Here is a 22,533-nt window from a genome sequence, read left to right on the forward strand (position 1 = left end):
TGACATACTTCATGTTAATAAAACTGTGTCCAAGGTGCAAAAATAGGCATAAGGTGGGGAAAATCCATCTCCATGTCTTTGTTAAGCATTTAAACTCTCCACTGCTTTTGTTACACTATGCAGGCAGGTCCTGTGTAGCTCAGCTACTGTCCTGGGTCAGACCTGATGAGACGTTTCTGTCCTGCCATGTGCTTCAGGCAAGCCAGGTAAACTTCCTGCCCCTCATCTGTAAGCTGGAGGTGGCACAGGGCATGTGGAAGGGTTAATCAGCTGTAGCCTGCAAGCTGCTTCGAGATCCTCTGACAGAATGGCTGTGTGAAAACTCAGGCTTGGTGTTTGGTACCTTGCAGTGTGGGCACGTCCTCGGTTTCTCGCTCCTCTGATGGTGGCAGTGGGCGACTGCTGATTTGGGTGTCTTTTCTCCTGTTCCTTGCAAAGCCACCTCCAGCCAGCCTCCTAAAGCACTTGGGACTGGGAAAAGCCTTTCTTTTTGCATCAGAAACCAGTGTCTTCCTATTAACAGTGTGCTTTTTTTATTGAAAAACAACCCTGAATTTAGGTCATGCAGTGTTGCAAACAGAATCTTTACACCGTTGCAAAGGCGTGTTTGGTTTTGGCTTTTCTCTTTCACAACTGCAGTGATTGAAAGACGTTTTGATCTATTCCCCTCCATCCAGCTCACCTGAGTGGTGAGCTCTCACTGGTGAGAGCTGCTGCTCTGACCTCCCAGCTCACCTGAGTGGGGACTGGTGAGAGCTGCTGCTCTGACCTCTACACGCCTATGACACCTGTGCTAAATAGTGCTTTCAGCAAGGAGACAGTGGCCGAATGGGTACGGGTTAATCTGTTGCTTGCCATTTTCAATAGTCAGGCTGTGTGTGTCGTCCTTCACTGTGAAGGGTAAGGTGGATTGTATAACCTGGCAACCCCACCAGCTTTTTAGCATCTAAATAAGGTAGGTGAGCACGTCTGGGAATTAACCAGCACATCTGGTTACTGCAATGAGCATGTTTACTATTTCAGAAAGAAATCCTGACCATTTCTACTGAATGGCGTTTTGTGTAGTCATTGTAAGTAAGAAAGAAATAAACAAAGCTGGCAGAAAATCCCATGGTCAGTGCTGTGCTTAGTTCTTGTTCTCTTCTCCCATGTGGGCTGATAATGAGCATCTCTGCCTCATTTAGTCACAAGGTTGATAGATGTATGTGGGAGTGTATATATGTATCTACTATCCTTGTTTGAATAGACTTCACTTTTATTTATTTTTGTACTATTTTCTGGTCTTTATTTTTACAAACTAGGAGAAAATGTTTTGATTAGGCAACTGGGTGGCACCTAGGGCATAGGATGGGCTGCAGCATTCTCCACCCTTAATAAAGAGCTCTGATGTGGCTGTCAACTGCTTGTAACTCTTCACACATTCTCATTTCAGAGATTGTCTGTATGGGGGTACAACAACTTTCTCTTCTGAACTCCACTGGAGTTTGGTAGCTGGGACTCTTGGGCCTTTTGCTATTTTTGTCCATTTGTGAAGTGTTGATGACACCTGGCTCTCTCGTAGGGCTCTCATGAACACAGCAGGCTTGATTTGACACTAAGAAAATGCAGAGCACCCTCTACAGTATTCTTGGGAACAGTATTGTTGTGGCAGCCTCCAAAATTGCCAAATGTTTGTAAGGCATTCAGAAAAATCAGAGATACTGGGGGAGGGCAGGAGGGAGAAGGACAGAACTGGGGAGTTGTTGAGCCCCAGATCTGTGCTGGATTTTGTGGGTGTACTTTCCAAGCTTTGGATTGCTGCCGGTGTGTGATGGTAAAACATGCAGCTGGTCCCTGTGTTGTGGAAAAGACGCATCATGAACATCTGGAGGGTAAATGACAGATTGTGAGAAATGATGGGGGTTGATAGTGTTCTGATGCAAAAGAGTTGAACTAGCTGGGGTGGCTTGGCTCCTGAGGTGTTCTGTGTGTGGCCTTGCACTTCCAAAGTCTTGGTGAGGAGGTACAAATTGGTTGTGTCAGGTCAGTGCTGCCCTAGTCCCAACTGCTTCCGCGGGAGCTGAACCAAAGTAGACAGGAATCAGACACCGATGTGTGTGTTGGGCAAGTTTCTTTCTACTACTGTTTCTCTTTTCTGCTGCTCAGCAAGGAGAGGGCTTGTGTCTTCGAGCGCAGGCTTGTAAAATGCTGCTTTTTATTTTTTCTAAATGTGCGTGAATAAAACCAACTTGCGTGATTGCATCCGTGTGACTTCCTTGCGCACATGTTGTCTTGCATGTATGTGCATCCACACTAGAACCTCCTGTTTCACAGAACAGAAGATAGGTAGGTTTTGTGACTGGTTTTTATTTCAAATGGATCATTTTGGGTTACTGGTATTGTCACAGGAGCATCACTGAATGGCAGTGGCGTGTTTTTAGAAGTCACTAGCAATGGGAAGAGCCTCATTTCAGGAGATGGCTTGAAAAGTTCCCTAAGCAGCCTCATTTTGGTTTTTTGAGGCAGATATCCTAAAACCCACTGAGTGTCTGGGCTCCCAACAATCAGGCTAGTGTGATGTGTCAAGATGGGCAAGTAGATGGCTTGTGGTCTGTGGAAACTCTGACTAGCCCTGTAAAGCAAGTGGGAGGGGCAGATGTATGTTCACTTCCACCACTTTGGGCTGCATTGTGTCCATTTATTTGAGAAGATAAAACAAGGAAAACAAAGTGCCAAGAGAGAGCTGTTTCTTTGCGACCTTAAGGAAATGGTTCCTAGAGATCCGGCTCACTTTGAGTCTTTCCTTATTTTGCATAAGAGTGCGTATACTCTTAGACCCTTTATTTTAGGTGATAAAGCATATATTACCTGGTGAAGCTCCTGGGAGTCAGGAAAACAATTCCTCTCCAAGTGTTCAAAGTCCTCTTTGCGAATCCTGCCGGGGTCTGTTCCATGGGGAGCTGTTTCATGCCCTTCCAGCCAACGGTTTGACGTTCCTCAGCACTGACAGATGAACTTGTGGCTGAAAAGCCAATGCTGAGGACTGTTACTTCCCAAGGTGATGTGGCAGCTTTGTGGTCCCGGTTGCTAGACTGTTTTCTCTGGGTACATTTACCCGCTCAGCGATCTTCTGATGACATCCAGAATCCTTCTTCACACGCTGATAGATGCTGTGAGTGAGGTGTGATGGTTGCACCTCTTTCTAAAGAAGAAACTTGGTGCGTCTCAGCAAGTTCAGACCAAGAGAGGAGGTGGAATGACAGCAGCAGGAGGAGTGGGAAGTGCTGTTTCTTGGGTTTACTTTTGGACTGGGATTCAAGAACTGGGTTTTAGTTTTGGTTCTGTCCCTGATTTTTCTGGCTGACTCTGCTGACACCAGTTCCTCTCCCTATGGTTTAACTTTTGCTACTTAACCATGTAGTTTGCGCTGGAAGAATCGGCTAAGTGAGAGCTACGTGTTAATAACTAGCTCTAGGAAGAGAAGAGTCACTGACTCTGTGATGAATATGATAACCTTAAACTACAGCATAGCATGGTGCTGGGCACTGAGGAACTTGTAATTATTAGTGTCACATTTGCTCTCTGGCTGAGATGTTCTTAAGCCAAATTTTATTTCAACCAGCAAGTAAATCTTTTATTTTTATTCTTTCGAATGAGAAAAGTTGTTCATGCTTAGTGCCAAATTATCATTGGGTTAGGAAACAATCAGGAAGCACAGGATTGTGTTGAGTATAGCAATGTTTTAATTACATGAATCTCAAAATATGTTTTCTCTTTGCTTGCATCTAATACAGGGCTGGAGGCGTGAAAGCTATGAGTGTGACAAAATTACTAAAGAGTGATAGCACCAGCCAGGATTCTCAGATGATGGCGTGTTTTGACTTCCTCATTTATGACACACAGAAGGGAATGTTCAGTGGTTTTTTTTTTCCTTTCTTTTGAAATAATTTTCAGGCTTAGTGCTTGCTGAGGACTAGGTCCCATTCAGGGTCTGTTGGGATCCAGCATTTGAGTCTCAGGTCTCCAGAGCTCTGTGCTCCTTCGGATGGCTTTGATTTCTTTCCAGTTCTTTTCCGCAATGACTTGCAGTGCTCCCACCCACTGGTAACTGGTTTGATTCCTCAGGCCCTTATCACCATTGCCTCTGGTCCTCTGTTTGCCTCAAGTAAATCTGTAGGCCTGAGGTACTGTCAGGATAGCTTAACAGGACCCTTCTTTGTGCTTTACACCCACTTGCAGTATGAATGCTTTTGTAATTGTCAAAGTGACGGTGCCTTGAGGTTTATGACCCTGCCTCAGCCTTTCAGAATGAATTATGGCCTTTCATCTACTCCGGGGGTCATGTTCTTTTTGTAATTGCACTGAAGCGACTTTCCACTACATTTGGCACATCCATGCAGACATGCCATAATTTGTTCTGTAAGACACAGCTTCCCCATAATTACAAGGAATATGTAAGCTTGCCTGCCTCAAATATGTCATTAGGATGCTCTCTCATTAAATCAACATAAATCTTTTGACGTAGTCTCGTTGCTTCCCCGCCGCATTTTTCTCCCTCGAGTAAAGAAGAGAATTTCTGTTGGGGAGTGAAAGCTTGCTCTATTTGGATAATTCTTTGTTGGCCATACTGGTGCCAACTAGAGGTAAGCTTCCACAGATGTCTGAGATTACTCTGTTGTAACACAAATACTGGTGCTGGATTTACCAGCGGGGGACCCATGTTCAGTGTCCCATACCTCCCAGAAGCCTGGAGTATGTTGTGAAGGAAACACAGACATCCTTGAGCTCGTGAGGTGTTCTGTTCGACTGCCTACAACTTTGGATGGTCTTATTGCTCTTGGGAGATCCAGGGGTTTCTTCTTTTCCCTCACTTTGAATTCTTCAGTAAATAATTCTCTCAAAGTACTCCAGTAGAAGTGTGGGTACCATGTGGCCAGTTTTCAGCCTTCTGCTACACGTTTTCCAGGTTGCTTCCTTTGGACCCAAGGGGTACTTGGAGGCCAGGTTGGGTATCACCAGCCTGTGTTTTTTTCTTGAAGCCTCTTGGGCTTTTGATCTTAATGGTGCCTTTGATAAAGGGTTTTACAAACTCTGCTCAGTTGGGTTCTGTAGGGTGGGTTCAGTTGCAACCTGTGGATAAAATGGCAGCCCTTGCTTTCTTCAGACATGATCAACTCCTGATGTAATTCCCAATGATTTTTCTTATTTATTCCTGCATTCAGTTTTGGTCTGTGTGATGGCAGCTAGAGGCAACATTCTTTATATGTGGGTAGAATTTGCTCACAAAATCTGCTACAAAAATTTTCCCTTTAATCCTCTAAAACTATTTGCACTAATCCTCATTACTGCATTCTGTGCATTTCTGTCATTTGCTTTTGTTTATTGCTGTGTTTTTCTTGTACCTAAGAAAGCCTTAAAATAGGAATTGGGGAACAGAAAAGGACTTGTAAGAAGGTTGCAGATTACTGTTGGTTTTCTAGTGGCTACTCTTTTCATTGCTGTGTTAACATAGAGACTTAATGAGCAAGTTTGACTCCAGGGCAAGGCTGAGTGCTGCTCTGAACAGCAGTTTCCATCTTGGGTTCTTTTGAAATGAAGCATTTGCTAACCTGCCAGCTTTCATTTTTGTTTGTTTGTGCCTACTACATTCATCAGGGCACGGTAAAGGGTACAGTCACGCAAAGGGCTGCCTGAAGACTTTTGGAGATTGAAAAGTGGTGCACTCGGCTGCTACAGCTTATTTTGGGTATTAATGCCTAAATCTAGAAGTGGCATGATCCCTCTCCTTTAACTTTCTCTTTTAAGTATGTGCATTCAACTGACACCCACCACGCTGTCTCCTGAGGAGTGACTATTCTGGTAGAGTCTAGAGGATGTTTTCTAACAGAGCAATGTACATGTTGGGGAGGATATGCAGCATCTGCAACGTGGCATTCCCTGGATGCGTGCTTAGCTGTTTGTTTCAGCGGGATATTAGCACTGTTAACACCTTCCCCAGAGACTGCAGAGTTTCAGGTCTCCTCTCCCCTTTCTTTTTCAGGCCCAGGCCTGTTTGCTTCTCCAGAAGGTTCTGCTACTTCGTGAACTGAAGCTCTTGATGACAGAGGAGGAGTGGGAGGAACTGATCAGAGAAAGCGTCAGCCAAGTGACAAAGGTAACAAACTTCCACATGTTAAATATACAGGTAGCACCTAATGGGTGCTGCTGTTACTAGTGTGGTGCTCGCTCTCAGAACTGGAGTCTGCGGCTGTGCTCGATCTTAGAGGGTTGTGCCTGCTTGCACCATGTCTGAGTAGTGTTCGCCAAGATCACAGCATTCTCCTAGCACTGTTGTTTTCACCGAGTGCACAAAATGTGCCTGGTACAGCTCAGCAGTGCCTGTGTATGGATCCCAGAGACAGAGGTCATGTTTTTGGGAATACACTCATACAGATCAATTTAAGGTGGTTTTAAAAAGTAAGTTTTTAATGGAAAGGTATTTTGAACATTTACTTAATTTTAGAAAATGTTGTGGAAGTTCTGTGTTTGAATGAACTTCAGGGCCAAAGAGAGAGAGCTGAGGTGCACTAAACTTCTGACTCCTGGTGCGTTGCAGGCTTTCTGAGCCAGACTCCCTTCCTGATATTATTTATCAGGGAAGCCTTAAAATACATTGAAAATTAATTTGTACAGGAAAAAAGAACAGTGACAGAAATTGCAGGGCTCCTGTTTCAGTGGCAAGTGCAGATTGTACCTGAAGACAGTTTCTGGGTGCAGCTATTATGTAGGTGATCTGTGGCACAGGAGGCTGAAGAAGCAAATGCCATTCAATTATATTCTTGTGTGTTGACGTGGGGGAAACTCAAGCAGCCAAATTATTGTTATGATGTGGTGACTAAACATGATGACGTGGGAGATTCCAGTCTTGGTGTTCCTACGTAACTGTAGCATTGACATTTTCCTAAGTGTAGCTTTCTTTACTTCTTTAAATGCTGGTTACGTGGTAATTTAGGCCATTCTATAATTTACCATATTGGAACAGAACGATTAGCTCTGTTTTCTTTTGTCAAGGAGGGACACATTCTAAGAATTTTAAATAAGGAATCACAGGTGCTGTTTATAATTTTTGAGGAAGCAGGTAATCCTGGGTTTCATTAAACAGCTTTCATTTAATGGTTACATCAGGAATCCGATGGATGGAGTTAGGTATGATTTTATTTTCCAGCTACATAGAACACACCACTCCTTCCAACCCAGGCATCTCCATGTTTCTCTCTAGCAGCTGAATACCTGCAGGACTTGGTGATTCACTGCAAAACCTCAAACATTTATAATGCCTTTATGTTGTTCTTGTCAGGGAAAGTTTAGCAACTTGCAACTCATCTGGTATTTTAATGCACTTTGCTACCAAAGCTTGTTCAGTGCCTCTTATTTCTGTGGTCATCTGTTTAAAGAAGAATTCCTGGGAAACACTGTCAGTTTGTTTGGGCTGTCCAAGGTATACCCTTCAGGCAGGAGGCCTCCCATGCTGTTAACTGGCAGTGACATAATAGATGCTAGTTCTCTTTTTGGCCTGAAAAAGCCCTGACATAACATTTTTGCACAGTGCTGTGTTGGTGGACATATATGCACTGGGTTTTGTCTCCCTTCCCCCTGCTCCTCCTTGCACTATCACAGGCCTGGATTGCTCCTTGGAGCTGGGGCAGCTGCATGTCTTTAAATGTTGCTGTGATTAGGAGGGATCAAGGGCTTTATATTCCATATATCAGTTTTGATTCATAGCCAAAAGCTGACACTTGTGCTGCAAAACTTTCTAAAGCTGCAAAAGGTGTTCTGTGTCTATTTGGTGGTGCAGAAATGCTTTCTTATCTGAGTAATAGCTGTAAAAACATGCAGTGGCTTTACGGCATGGTAGAACAATACTCGTATCATGACTGATCTCTTTGGGAGATAGTAAAAAATCCCTTGTAGGGGAAGTCAGAGGCTGGAAACTGAACAAAATTAGGATCTGTAGAAAGTGTGTATTTGTCAAAGAGACTAACCCACCATTAAAATAACTTGCTGAAGAGCTTATTAGCTCTGAATCGCCAGGTAGAGATTGTGTGCTGGACTCAAAGGACTCAACTGGGTGGAAGTTAAAGGCTTGATGTTGAAATTCTGCGTTGTTTGCTTGGACTGTGTTAGGCAAGAGCTTGGGCTAGAGGATAGCCTTCTCTGTCCCTGACGTCCACATGTGCCTCGGCTTAGCAGGGAGGGTGTTTGCAGAACTCGGGGTTTCTCCTGCGGCTCCGTTTTGTCCCTTTTCATCTGAGTCTTGTTTTGGTGGGCAGTCCAGATCAGCCATGATTTTGGAGTAGGTAGTTGTTGGCATAGAATCACAGAATGGTTGGGGTTGGAAGGGACCTTAAAGACCATCTAGTTCCATCTCCCTGCCACGGACAGGGACACCTTCCACTAGACCAGGTTGCTCCAAGCCTCATCCAGCCTGGCCTTGGACACTTCCAGGGATGGGGTATCCACAGCTTCTCTGGGCAACCTGTCCCAGTGCCTCCCCACCCTCTCTGGGAAGAAAGTGAATGCTTACCCATGAGAACCTTGACTGAGAGCAGTAGTTCATGATGCTGTGGAAAATGATGAAGTTTTATTACCCTGCCTCTAGTTGAAAGGTCTGAATTTGCTGTCATTGGCCATTCCTGCCACTGTCCCTCACAAATAGCTGTTTTAAGAGGAAAAAATGATAATGCAGGATTTTATACTTTCTTTGACCCTGGGAGAAGTCCGAAATAACCTGGGAGGGCCAACTCTTTAACTGACTATACTGACGTGCATTTGTAATTCAAACAGCCGTGTTGTTCACCAAGAAGCTGCCGCTGAAGACTTGGCTATGCTTAGTGTCCTGTGTCTCTCTCAGATTTGTGGCTGGGGCTGGTAGCTCTTGAAACGCAGGATTGCCATTGCAAGGCTGTGAGAGAGAACAGGATGCGACCTCCTGGTGCCTGCTTTCTCATCCTGTCTTGCCTCGGTGGTTGCACTGCATACCTGCAGATGGCCTGGTGAGGAGCAGGGGGCCTGGGGTGGTTTCAGGCAGTGATATGTGCTGGAACTGGGAAAGAAGCAATGTGAGAAAACTGCAGTCTGGGATATCATTGAATTTTGTGTGTAAAACTAAGAGGCAGATGAGGGGGAATCAGTGGCCAGGAGCTTTAAATGAAGAGACAGCTTCCTGAAATAGCAGCTCCGGCTGCTGCAAGGCAATGGCTCTTGTGCTTACATAAGCTAACTTGACCTTATTTATTCCCAAAATGTTTAAGCATGCTTATAAAACATGTATCACAGTCAGGAGGGTTTCACGTTTGCCATCTCCTTACTGTCAGCGAGATATCCTGATATCCTAGTGGGTGCTTGGGAGCTGACTCGTTCCTGTGAGAGCCCGGCTTGATGTTGGGGCTCTTGGCTTGTTCTGCTGGGTCCCCTGGGCAGAAAGCTGTGTCTGCAAGCTGTGGACTGCCCTGCGAGGTGTGGTTTATTGGACAGCAAGCACAGGTAAGGAAGTAGAGAAATAGCTCTGGCACAGTTTTAGCCTCCCTGGTCCTAGTGACTTTAAACAAAGCAGAACCTTGCTACGGTTGTTGAAGTTTGTTCTGATGTTGGGAGTCTAGACAAGTCAGCTGTGTTTACGGCATAAAGACATGGAGTTGCTTCACGCTGTAGATGACAGAGCTCACCCGAGATGCTAGCGCATCTGACAGAGACTTCCTCCTCTCCCAGAGCTTTGTTCTTTTATCAGTAGTCTCAAAGCGCTTTACAAAGGGAATTCAAACCAGTGAGTTGTTGATGTAATGAAGAAAGTATTTTGCAGAAACCCAAGAGCTAATGTTTACTGAAGTCGTTCACCCTGTTTTACAGATGACACGCCTGGCTGGGAGCTGGGCCAAGAGTCAAACTTGGGTCTCCTGAGACACCCCAGAGTCCCTCCTTCGGCATGGACAGTCTGATTGTTTCTTAACTTGGCTTCAGAAGATCCCGTTTTGTTGGGTAGCAATCTCTGTCCCCATGTTATCTAAGGAGGGGGCTGGCTGGTGTGAGTTAGACTGCCTGGAGTCCTGCAGCGAGGCTAGTGGCCGAACCCGAGAGGCCCAGGGTCCCCGTTTCATGCAGGGAACTATCATGCAGTTTTGGGAGGGGTCTCAGGGGGTTGCTGCTGGCACTCACACTGTCATTTTGACTAATAAAGCGCCTCTCAATTTGGTCTTTCAGCTTTCCCAGTTGTCATTGTGGGCACATTGTGGTGTTTGTTCCTCTTGTTAGATATGTTTCTTTCTGATAGGTTACAAAATTGCTGTCTTGGCTTTAGAGTGATCTTGAAGCCATGCCAATTTTTTAGTAACGCACTGACAGATTTGGGGCAGGAAGCTCCAGGATCTGAATACAGAGTTTCATTACCTTTTTATGTCATCCCTTTCCCAGGAACTGGCGTGCCCTCCTGAACTGAGGTACTTAGGGTAACCCCCAACTTATGTTGAAACTCCCAGTTGTGATATGAAAGTCAGGGAGGAAGCGAGAAAGGATTTTGAGGCTTTTCCAGAAAATGTATATTTTCACGGCTGAGCAACTTCAAAACACCCCTCAGAAAACTGTTGTTAGAGTTGCTTTCTCTAGCTTGCACGCAGCACTTTCCTGAGGGTTTCCTTTGTTGCCTTCTGCTGTTAGTACATCACAGGAAGGGCCCGACTTCACTACTATTTTTTCCTTTGCTTGTTTTGTCAGTGTCATAAGAGAGGGGCAGAGCAGATAGTGTTCAAGTTGGCTCTTTGCAACCAACATGGGATCAAGGCATCCTGGAGTGTAAAAATACTCACAGAATCTTGATACCTGAGTTCAGTGCAAGACCAAAGACCTCCAGGTCACCAGTGTTGGAGACTTTCAGGTAAATATACACAAAATCCTAATGAGACGCATGCAATGCCCCTTCCACTGAGGGGGGTGCTTAGACTTGGGCCGGGCAGGCAGGCATGTTTCTGCAGAAAGGTATGAATGTAGGCAGATGGGATTCCATGGCCTGTGCAAGGGAGGGCCTAGCTAACCCAAGACTCATACCGTTTGAAAGCACTGTCTGCTCTCTGCAGGTTTCTACTGTATGGCATTAGAGGGGTTTGATGCTGTTGTGTTGTTCAGCTAGGGATTTAAAATAGCTAGCTGGAGCCACTCGGAGTGTGTGGGGGAGAGGGATATACTATAGGACCTTTCCGTGTAGACATGCCCTTCATTTTTGAAGGGCATCACATTTGATTATAGTGTCTTAATTTGTAAGGAGATAAATTATTAACAGTGACTTCATCAGATCTCTAAAAAAAGCCATTCTTCAGGTTTTTTTTCTTGAAGATTGCCTGAACTTTTATCTGTCCGTCTTTATAAAATCTTAATTCATTGCCCTTTCTCAGCCTCCCAGCTTGTAAAATGAGGCCAGTGGTGATTTAACTGATATATTTGACGTGCTTTCAGAGTACTGGATGTCTCTGTGGAGAATTCATTCTCCTCTGTTCCCTCAGCTGTCCTATATGGTTTTTCCCTGCTGCCTTTTCATATGGTCTGTGGAAAAAAAAACCCCAGATCTTTAAACCTGGGAAAACATTGACATTTTCTATGAGAATGGCTTCCGGATTTTTGGTCTCCTCCCTTTAATAACAGCCAAAATAAACATTGCAAAAAAATGCCCTTTAGTTACACTCTCCGGCATGTGGGTCTGCTTAGCCCCCTACCTTCCCTCTGTCTTGGTCAGGGACAAGCAGAAACTTGGTGGTTCCCTTCCCTTTCTGAGCGTTTCTTGATGACTTGTTTCTGCCAGAGATACAAGGAAAAAAGTTTTGAACATTTATACTTGCAGTTTTCAGAAATACAGTGTGAGAGAACTGAGGGAAGAGGGACTGTCAGTGCTTTTTCACCCCTTTTAGTGCTCTCGGCAGCAGCTGCTGTGCTGTTCGGGTGGGTGGTGTGAGGACCTCTCCTTGCGTGCCTTGTGGAGCTGGAAATGGATCTGGCTCTCTGGATAGACGGAAACCTGTGTGAAGAGGCATACTCTTTCCTTTTCCATGATTTAGCCCCAAGTTCCAGCTTGGGTTCTACTGTATAATGTATATTGTCATGAAAGGAAGTATTTGGGGTGGCTTGTCTAGGTTTTGGGAAGCTCAGAGTTGATTCCTGGCTCCGTCGTGGTCTGCATGACTCAGTCATGTTACTTGGCCTCTCTTGAGAGACGGAGGGATTGATGCTGGCTTACCTCTTACCGCTCAGGAGAAATGTGAGAGTAATTACAAGTGAGGCAAGGGTGCTTCATAGGATAATAACAGGAACTATGAGTGTACAGAATACTAAAACACTTCATTTGGCTGTCATTTTGTTATTGGCCTCTAAATAGCAGAGGAAGGCTGTGCCCCCTCCCAAGCCTCTCAGCTCACCTGTACGTGGACATGGGAAATCTTGCACTTTGGCTCAGGTGATGGGCACGTTCTTGTAGGGCCCCAAACCCACCTGCTTGGTCCCCTCTGTGTGCGACTCCACGACAGGGACCTGAGCCCTAGTGACAGCAAAATGCCAGGTTGTGTCTCTGCTTTAGGACCTGGCATGGGACTGGGGCAAAGCGTCAGCTTTCGGCCAGTGGAACAGTCAGCACACCGAGATCAGACCTCTGCAGCGCTTTCTCATCCTGACTGTGGATGTTCAGTAGGCTGGAAATTTTGCTGTTGGAACAGAGAGTTTACCTTAGCAACCTTGGGCTGTGCCAGGGGCTGTAAGGTCTTGCAGGGTGGGTGGAGGTATGTGTTTTGCAGAAGGCACTTGGCACTGTATTCATCCATGAATCTGCACATTTATCCATCAGCATCAGATCACTTACGGGGGAGGAGAGGGAAGGACGGAGATATCGCAGCGTGCGGAAAGAATGCAGGTTGGCCGGGCTTCTCCAGCTCTTGGAGCAGTGATGGATCTGTCAGGCTGATCCCACGGAGGGGAAGGGCTGTTTATTTTGAACAGTGAAATAGGCTGAAGGATGTGCTGGGAATGCATAAACATCAAACTTCCAGCGAGGAAACGTGCTCTTCTCTTGGTAGCAGAACACTCCTCTGCACTCTTGAGATACTGCTGTGTCTTGTAAATCTGGGCTAAGTGTGTCCCTCACTGTGGTGCCTGTGAAAGGGGGAGAAGTGCAGGCAGGCTGAGACTGCAGGCAGTGTCAGTGTGGAGGCTTCCAGAAACACTGCCTGGCTCCCTGTAGCAGCATACTGCCATCTCCCACAGGGAAAGCTGGGCAGCAGCTGGGATGCTGACTTTGGCTCTAGATGTACTGTTTTGTTGAATTGCAGGTTTCAGTGGAGCCTTGGGCTTAGACTAAAACCCTACCTGGGAAACTGAGGCATGGAGCTGTGCGGTTCACACCCCTTCCTAGCTGCCAGCCTTCTGTCCCACTTGTATGACTGCGTTACTGCAGGTGTTCACCTCCTGTGTGCCAGCAAATTTGGTTCGTGCTTTGTGAAGATGAAGGAATGCTGTGAAGTGCAGTGAGAGATGGAACGAGTTGGATCCTGTGGTAGGTGGGATACCTCCATGTGTGATACAGAAATTAAGAATACAAGAAAACACACTGATGGGTAAGATGCTGGAAGTGTGCTGTTCTCCTTGTAGAAATCCAAAAGCAGAGAACTTTGGATCCAGGAGTGCCATCCACCAGAAAGAGACAGAGATTTTGGAAGCAGTGTGTTTGACATAACATGACAAAGCCATCTCTGCCAGCTGAATCCGTGTAGGGTGAGGCAGGAACTGTATTGCTGTGTTGGCTTGAGGTGAGATGGGAGTTCCAGCTGTGAAAACTGCCTCCGTATTTTTTTCCTTTTGGAAAATGACCTGCCCAGATCTGCTGACAGCTCAGATGTATAGGCCTGATTAACCATCACAGGTATTGCTGAGCTGTAACTGGAACTGAGATTCCCTGTAAAGTGGGACTGGCTGTTACTGAAGGAGCGAGTAAGAAAAGCAGAAAAAGGGAGAAAACCAGCATAATCAGCAAGTGATGCAAACGTGGCTGTTGAAAATAAGCCATGTGGTGTCTCTGCTTAAAGTATTGAGTGACTGGGTTATGTGACTCTTAGGCTGGTAAAGTTTTTCAGAAGGCAGGGGAAGGGAGAGTCGATACCTTTGCATGTGGCAGAGAATCACAGAAGGGGTGGTTAGACAAGTTCGTCTGGGTTCTCGTTTAACCCTCCACCTGTAGCATAGCTGGAAGCCAAAACCTTGCTTTGTGCCTCTTGCTGTGTAAAAGGGAGACACTTGCCAACCTCGTGCAAGTCTTTTGCGATCTAATCAGTGTTTGAGACTCTCCTAAGGATACTGCAGATGACTGAAATACTGCTTTTCTTTTTAAAGCATGTTTGCCATGTGTTGCAGTTTGCCATCTGCTACATAATAGCTTTTGCTTTAATTTTGTGATTGTGTTTTGTACGCTGCCCAAATGGAATCACACTAGGCCTGTAAAAGGATTGACCTGTGCATTTGGGGTGGCGGTGCTAATTCCATCTTTCAGATAGCTGAGCGAGGAGGCGGCAGACCGGAGCAATCCGCTGCACGAAGCCGTAATGCAGGGACGATGGTCGGAATGTAATGTAGCAAGAAGTTAGGACGAATACTTGGGAAAGCTGCTTTTGAGGTTTGGACCCAGTTCCCATTGAAGAGACTTGGGATTTCATTCCTTGGGAGCGGTTCCCCAAGGCTTGCCAGCAGCCCCGGTCCGAAGTCAGCTTTGTTTTACGTAACCAGAGCACAGCGTGTTTGTAGGGATGTCGCATGCCAACGCAAATCCCATGGAAGCACACTCCATGTGTATGCTCCCTGTCGCAGGCAGGTGAGAGTGAAGCAGTGCATTCCTGGCAGAAGATACCGTCTCGTGCAATTCGTAATGGGGAAGTACTGAGACTGGGTGATGCGATCAGAATCGGTGACTCTGAGCTGAGCAGGAGCTGGGCTCAAGTCTTTAAGGAGGCTTGACTGCCTCAACCGTACCATATGCAGAGGTGCTGCTGGTTTTGTGTTCTTTGGAGTGTATTTCTTTTACACCCTTTGTAGCAGAAGGGGAAGGGAGAAGATGTGTATGGAGAAATAGTAAGGATTTGTCTGAATCCAGCTTCCTTAAAGCCAACCCATTCTGCTTCTGGACTAGGGAACATTGTGCATTCTGTAGAAATTATTTGCTGCTTCTTTGCTGCTCCTTCGGCTTCTCCACCCACCCTCTCCCCTGTTCCTTCCTGGTCTTTGAGAGCTGTTTAAAAGTGGTACATTTGGGTAGGGAGCTATTTGTTTGCAGAGCACCTGAATTGCACTGGGTTGCTTCTGGCTATTTATGCTGGCGGGACTGTGCTTGAGGTTCCAGACTCATGCAAAACATTATCTGCTGCTTCTTTGCTGCTCCTTCGGCTTCTCCACCCACCCTCTCCCCTGTTCCTTCCTGGTCTTTGAGAGCTGTTTAAAAGTGGTACATTTGGGTAGGGAGCTATTTGTTTGCAGAGCACCTGAATTGCACTGGGTTGCTTCTGGCTATTTATGCTGGCGGGACTGTGCTTGAGGTTCCAGACTCATGCAAAACACTGCTTTTACTGTAGATGCTTAGTCTGACAGCACTGATGTCGCTAGACCGGTGATACCTTCCATCTCCAGCTGGGCAAGCCACCCTTTGTCCTACACGTCTGCGCGAATTTGGTTGGGCACCCCAAACTAAACACATGTCCCAATTTCCCAAGCACCTGAAAACTGCTTGCAGCCTCCTGAAAATCAGCCCCTCGGGTGTTGTTCAGAGCTGTAGGACTTTTCTGTTGACTTCGGTGGGGTTTGTTTCAAACCTTCAAAGCATCAGGGCAATTCTGGGAAGTAGGGATGGCAGCAGCACAGAGACAAGCCAGCGCGATTGAAATGCAGTCGCCTGCATCGCTCATCTACAGCAAAGAGAAAATGCAATTTATTTTTAACACCTTCTTAATTCTAAAATGTTTGTCCATTAAAAAGATGTAATGACAGTTGGCTTCACTGTGACTCCTTCTCCCAGTACTGCCCTGATTCCTCTTGTCCTGAAGAGCTGACAATCCGTGCTGAATTTCTCTCACTGTGAACTTGTATGCAACTTAGCAAAATAGGGGTCTCAGCTTAATAGCTTCTCTGGAAGCCACTTTAACCACAGGTAATGACTGTTAGCCTGGCAATATCTTGTTTTTCAAATTGCAAAGAAAATCTTTATGCAAATCAGGCTTTTCTTTTTCATAAGTGAGATGGTTGTGATTATTATTATTGATAGTAGTATAACACTAATTGTGATCAGCCTAATAAACGGAGCGTGCGTGGCCGCTGGGATGTTATATCCTACAGGTGAAGATTATTTTTTTTCACACACCCTGTATTTGTTTCTCATTTTACCTGAGAGACTTCAGAGCTGTTGAATTGTGTGACCTTGTAGGTTAATGACAGCTCTGGAATAGAGTTGCAGCACATCTGTCTGTATCAGGAGAGAGTAATTAGCAGGTTATTGATAGTCAGATGAAGTTGCGGCAGGGGAAGCTTTCTAATGCAGGGCTTGAGCATCCTGGTCAGGAAATAACTGTCTCTTTATTATTTAGAAAAAGATACTCCCCGAGCGTGGAGTCTGTACCGATGGTAAATAATTCTACTGGAAGGCGGCTGTTCCTGCAGATGTGGTATCTGATCTCCCCACTTCTGCTAAAAGTGTTACACTCTTGCTGGCCATCATTATTTTTCTGTTGTGGGTGTCGTTACTGAAAGAGCGTGCTTTGGGGAATGAATTTCTTCCTTGAGGGTTTTTACTTTATTTGCCAGCTTTCTGCCGATATAGATGGAGAATAGTTTGCCCAGGGTCCTTACGATATAGTTGGAGAATAGTTTGCCCAGGGTCCTTAAAATTACTGCCAGTCTGAATGGAAGCAGCAGGTGTTCTAATGGGCGGGATTGCACCCCTTGGAGAAGCACAGCCTTCCCCCTGGGCACAGGTTTGGTGCAGCGAGTTCTCAGCAGTGGTGCTGGCGAGGCACCGAGGATGCTGTGCCTGGGGTGCACCTTGCTGCGGGCCGGGTTGGCCCGTTCCAACTCCAAGGAAAGGCAGACTTGGCCACAGCGCAGCCTCTCCAGAGAATGGGCTGCGCTGGGGCACGCGGCTGCCTACAGGAAGCCTGTCCCTGCAAATCCTACCTCGTGTCAGTGTAATCCGTGTGAGCTGCGGGACTTGCTGGGGCGCGTGCATCCGCGCAGAAATAACAGGGGGGGAAGAGAAGTACCATGTCGGCGGCTGCCAGCACCAGCCGCAGGCAGAGAATCGGTACCCCCGAGCCCATGGGCAGCCTCTTTCATCCAGCTGCCTTTTTATAGCTATTTTCTGCCCTTCTCCACTTGTAAATAACTCTGGCTTTTCTCTGACCTATCTTTGGAGTGATTTTCTTCTAAGCCAGATTTTTCAGTGTCTCAGAAACCCTGCAGCACATAAAGGGAACACAAAGAGATGCGATTTTTCCCTCGGTCATTTCAGTGAAGCTGAGCTTGATTGACAAGCCCTGTTCTGGTGCGGGCAACTGGGCTTTCCGGGGCCTAAGTGTTAATGGGGTTTTGCATTAGCACTTCACGTGTAAATCCCAGCTTCTGCAGCTGAGTAGCTGTTGTCCCTCAGGTGAGTCTGTTGTCTGGCAGCCTCCTGGCCTTTCCAGGGCAGGGATGGATGTTGTCTTTCCTCTTTTTCTTTGGGAGGCAGCAACACGTCTCCAGCTGTGCTTCAGCTTAAGGGAGAGCAGCAGGGTTGTGCCTCTGTGGTATGTTTGCTCTTATTTTCAGTTGTTTCTTAATTAACCTGGGCGCCAGCACCTTCCACCATGTACCCTCCTGAGCATTTCCAGGGTTTGGTGGGTTTTGTGTCCAGAGGTATTTTGGTGACAGGCTGATCCTGCCAATTGTTATTTTCTGCTTTCTCCTGAGAAGAGTGGTTGGTTTCCCCGTTTAATGCATGCTGCTTCTCCATCTCCCCATTTAATTTGCAGAGTTTGAAAATGGTTGACAAGTGTATCCTAAAGGCTGAGAAAGAGAAAGTTGCCAAGAACTTGGAACTGTTGAACTTCCTTCTCAAAACTGTGACAGAGCAGGTGAGTGCGTGACCTGATGGGTGCAAATGGCTGCTCCTCTGAATACCACCAAGGCCCCTTTTAAGTGTCACGCTTGGATTTCACCTTGTGACTGACATTGCTACATCCCACCTCATTTCTTACCCGAAGGTGCCCCTGGAGGGAATGCCTAGGTGGATTTGAGGGCAGAAGAGCCCTCATGTCTGAAGGAGTGATCCACAGCTCTCCTGAGCTATCTCCAAGAGCTTGTTGAAGGGTGTGTGCAGTGTTCCACAAATGCATGTGGCATCTTACTTCTTACCAGCAGAAATACGGCCTGGGATGCAGTGAGGGTGAGCTGGGTGTTGTCCCAGATGATCGCTCTGTTCTATCCACTGAACTCCAGAGGTTTTCGTTTCCAGAAACTGACTTGCTCAGAAGCTTTGTGAGTGGGAGCAAAGCTTTGTTCTGGGGCTTTGTTTTCCCTAATGAAAAACGTGGGGTTTTTTTGAACATGAGGATTTTCTGTAGGTGACAAAATAAGTCTCCAACATGGTCTTACGTACTGGAGCAAAATAGCATGAGCAGCAGAATTGCTGAAGCCCAGTTTCCTACTGATAAGCACTGAGCTCGCACCACAGCCTGTTTCTTTGTGAAGACCTAATAGGAAAGTGGGTGGAGAAGAGAGATTATTTCCAAGGCTTTTGTAGGAACTGAATAGCCTTTGAGACACCCCCTTCTGTCTGGTTTTACTGAAATTATCCAGTGGGTTACAGAAGCTGTAGAGGCAGCCAGAGGCAGCATGACTGCGTCCTTTAGAAACCAGACTGAAAATGCTGCTGCTCTTCTTTCAGATAGGTACATCATCTTGTGTCGTCTTCCCCCCGCTCCCAGCCGTAGACTGAAAAAGGAAGGAGGACCAAAGGACCTTTCAGTCCCTTTTATGCCAGTATAACTCTGTTAGACTCGTGCCTCTCGTGCTAGAGACCTGGTTTTCAGGCAAACCCTGTACCTGATGGTGTGGTGTGACTTGCCAATTTTTGCCCCCAAATTGGTGTTACGAATGGGGCCAGGGCAGCAGCTTGGAAAAGCCAGCAGGATTGGTCGTTTCTGCCATAGTCTTATCCCGAGGATGGGCTATGCCCCGCTGCTGTGCGTGCCCCGTTCTTGTGCGGGCCCCTTCTGCGCTCACTCTGCAGCCTGTTTGTACTTCCCTCTTGCAGAAGCTGCCTGTGAAGTTAACGGAGTTGGACAAAGTGCTGGTAGCTCTGAACCAGCCGGAAGGCATTGGGAGTTCGGCACGTCTCGACTCTCTCTACTGGAACGTCATGCGCTGGCTGAATCACACGTATGTACGCTCGGCACTCGGGCGTCTTGGCTTGCGTCAGGGACTGCCTGCCTGTCCTGCTTCTCTTCGCTGACGTGCTCAGGCTGGAGCTTGAGTTCAGTGGAGCTCCTGGGCTGGTGAGGTGGAAACTCTTGTTGGTTTGCTTGTTTGGAGCAACGCTAGACTCAATCCAGGTGCTTACATGCTTTGGATTGGTCTTTGATGGGAAGGGATTGTAAGGCACGTCTGCTCTCTGGCCACATCTTGCCAGCAGAGGTAGGAGGCTGATCCCCAAGGACACGGTGCCTGCTTTCAGCAGCCCCAAGTGCTGGTTTAAGAGCCATCAGCAAAGCGGCAGGGGCATTTCTGGGCTAGGGTGAGTCACTGTGGATTGACCGGCAAATGGGAGACTGGAGGGAATGAGTAGCTGTCCTGGGAAGTGGCTGGATACCTGAGAGTACATGCCAGGACCTTCAGTCCTCTTAGGTGATTTTTGGGCTCCTTAGTGTCTGGATCCCCAGCCTGATGCTTGGAGTGGTTGCCTTGCGGCTGGAAAGCTGGGGAGCGTTCAGTGGTTACCGCTCCTGTGCGAAATGGCAGCTGGATTTGGCTGTTGCTCCAGGGCAGACAGAAGTGTAGGGTCTTTTCCTCCTATTGATAGCTTACAAGCAGAACTTTTGTTTCCCCTTCCTGCTGGCAGCATTTAGGGAGACCCACAGCATGAGGGGAAGCTGGGCGCTCTGCTCACGATGGGGAGCTGCGGTCCCAGTGTGTGGGTGGCCTGGTCTGTGGTATCTCAGCCCAGCAAGAGGCTCCGAGGGAATTGCTTGCATGTGGCTTCCTGTGAGCGGGCTCGCGGGCAGGGAGGAATCAAGCAGCGTAAGCAGCTGTTGTGGCCCCTTCTACTGCCTTGAACACAATCACGGTGTGCAGTGGCCTCACCCAGCCCTGTGACACAGCCCCAGGCCCTTTTCCAGTCTCACAGAGTCCCTTGGCTCCTGCTGCCAGGGTTGGCAGGAGGATTAGGAGCTGGTAGACTCTGCGGAGTGGGGGTGTCGCTAAGCTAGGAAGCTCTGAGCTTGGGCATGCTGACTGAGGAAGGGATTGGGTTCAGGGTGCAGGCTGCTGTCCCTGCTGGTGCCATCTCGCTGTGATGTGCAGAGGTCTGTGCAGGTGAGCTGGAACAAGCCCTGAAGCAGCTGTGGCATGTGCAGGATCCCGGTGAGGAGTGTGTGCTAACATCAGGTTGTCAGGACAGCGTTTTTCCACTCTGAAGAGGCACAGCTTGAAAAACTACAGAAAGCTTCATCTTGAGAACCAGGGCATGGAATTCCAGCCTGGTTCCTTTCTAAAACGCCTTTCTGGGGACTGAGCTGGTGCAGAGCAGCAGAGCTTGGGTGGTGGTGAAGCTGCTGATGGGCTCTGTCAGAGAGCAGAGCAGCAGTGGCTGTGAGACGGGAATGGTCTGTTGGGATTTCTTGCTGGAAAACCTCTTGGGATTGTTAGCAGAGTGAAGGCCTGGCTGTGGCTGTCACCTTGGGCAGGCAGACAGTCTCTCAGTAGCCTTGCATGGGTGCTCGAGAAGGTGGTAAGTACAGTGTTACCTGGTTTGTGGGATGGGGACTCCTCCTCAGGTCTCCATATGTCTTCCCGAGTCCTGGTCCAGCTCCCACCGATCAGTTAGCCAGTCCCTGTGCAAATGAGGAGCATCTCCAGGGATAACGCTCGTCCTGGCAGCACGTCTGTGCTTCCTGCACCTTTCTTGTGTTTCTGCCTGTTCAGGGACTGCCTGTAGCGTGGATGACACTGCTCCCTGGCTGTAAACTAAGTGGCTCTTGATTTTTGGTGTTCTCTCTGCAGGAAGCCCAAGAAAGAGAAGATGGCCAATAAGCCTGCGCAGGAAGCAGAGCCGCTTAAGCGGAAAAAGAAAGGTTTCCTGCCAGAGACCAAGAAACGCAAGAATCGCAAGAAAGACAGCCAGGAGAATGGGGTAGCACCAGTACTGAGTGAAGATGGAGAGCCAGCAGCCACAGAGGAGCAGCCCCTGGGGACAGAAACCCCTAAGCAGAAGAAAGGCCTCGTGCCTGGAGGCAGCAAACAGAAGAATCGGAACAAAGGGGTCAGGGAGAACGGCGTGGCAGTGCTGGGCAGTGGGGAGGAAGCTGTTAATGGAGGAGATGCTGTGGGTGACAAGAAGAAGAGGAAGAGGAAGAAGAGGAAGAGGAAAGGTGATGCAGGCAATGAAGCTGAGCAGGTTCCAGCTGCAAAGAAAACCAAGGGGAGTGTCAGCCAGGAGGCCCAGCAGAAGCAAACTGGCAAAGCCAACCAGCAGAAGCAGGGCAAAGGCAAGAAGAAAAGAAAAGAGAAAAACACTCCAGTGCTGCAGGAGTAAACGCCATGGACTCACCCAGAGCTGGCATGGCTAGCATGGCTCAGAGGACTGTTTTAATGTCTTTTATAACTATAGTTTTTATGTCCTCCATGACTTTAAATAAACCTTCCATGATGCTGAGCTCTAAAGCTGCGGGTCTGACTTGTGTGGAGGGTTCAGCCCAGAGCACAGGGAGCTTCAGGAGGTCACATACCCTCCGGGCTCTGGTAGATGCCCAGTCTCTCCCCTGGCAGTGCCGCACAGCCTGTGCTTGGGAGCACAGGCTCCTGTCTCCATGACTTCCCAAGGCAGAAGTGAGAGGCTTGTTTGGATTTCCTGGGGCGTTGTGGTAGGTGTGCTGGCGGTGCTGAGTGTGGTCAAGCCACGGAGGCTCAGGAGTAACCCCTAAAGGCGCATTCCTGTCCGGCAGTAGTCAAAGCTTTGCCAGTCTGGGAGGTGCTAACTCTCTTAGAAGCCTGGGGTTCAGTGGGCTTGCACGTGCAGATTCTGGGATCAGATGGATCGAATTTGGCCACTCGGGTGTCACCAGTAACTACCATGATCTGGCTTTCTTGCCTTTTTGCTGCTGGGTGCAGGAGGGGTGATGGCCCCTGTGGTAGCACGGGGACACCCATAGAACAGTGAAATAATGGAAGTGGTCGGTTGATTTGCTGGTCTGCTGGGCCGGCCCGCCCTGTGCAGCCCCACACAGCCATGGGATTACAACAGCCCATGGAGGCGACTGC

General features: G+C 47.6%; 1 protein-coding gene across 1 annotated transcript in view; it reads left to right on the forward strand.

Moving 5' to 3' along the window:
- MYBBP1A (MYB binding protein (P160) 1a) overlaps nucleotides 1-21,808 on the forward strand; it is a gene marked incomplete at its 5' end in the record, with an annotated part of 61,613 nt that extends 39,805 nt beyond the window's left edge. The window contains 4 exons of the mRNA XM_010148129.1: nucleotides 6,020-6,133; nucleotides 18,030-18,131; nucleotides 19,313-19,437; nucleotides 21,277-21,808. Of these exons, the coding sequence (XP_010146431.1) occupies nucleotides 6,020-6,133; nucleotides 18,030-18,131; nucleotides 19,313-19,437; nucleotides 21,277-21,808 (873 nt within the window). The remainder of the gene's footprint in view (nucleotides 1-6,019; nucleotides 6,134-18,029; nucleotides 18,132-19,312; nucleotides 19,438-21,276) is intronic.
- Between the last annotated feature and the right edge of the window lie 725 nt (nucleotides 21,809-22,533).

Source organism: Eurypyga helias, unplaced genomic scaffold, assembly GCF_000690775.1.
Source record: "Eurypyga helias isolate BGI_N326 unplaced genomic scaffold, ASM69077v1 scaffold12680, whole genome shotgun sequence".
NCBI classification, from domain to species: domain Eukaryota; kingdom Metazoa; phylum Chordata; class Aves; order Eurypygiformes; family Eurypygidae; genus Eurypyga; species Eurypyga helias.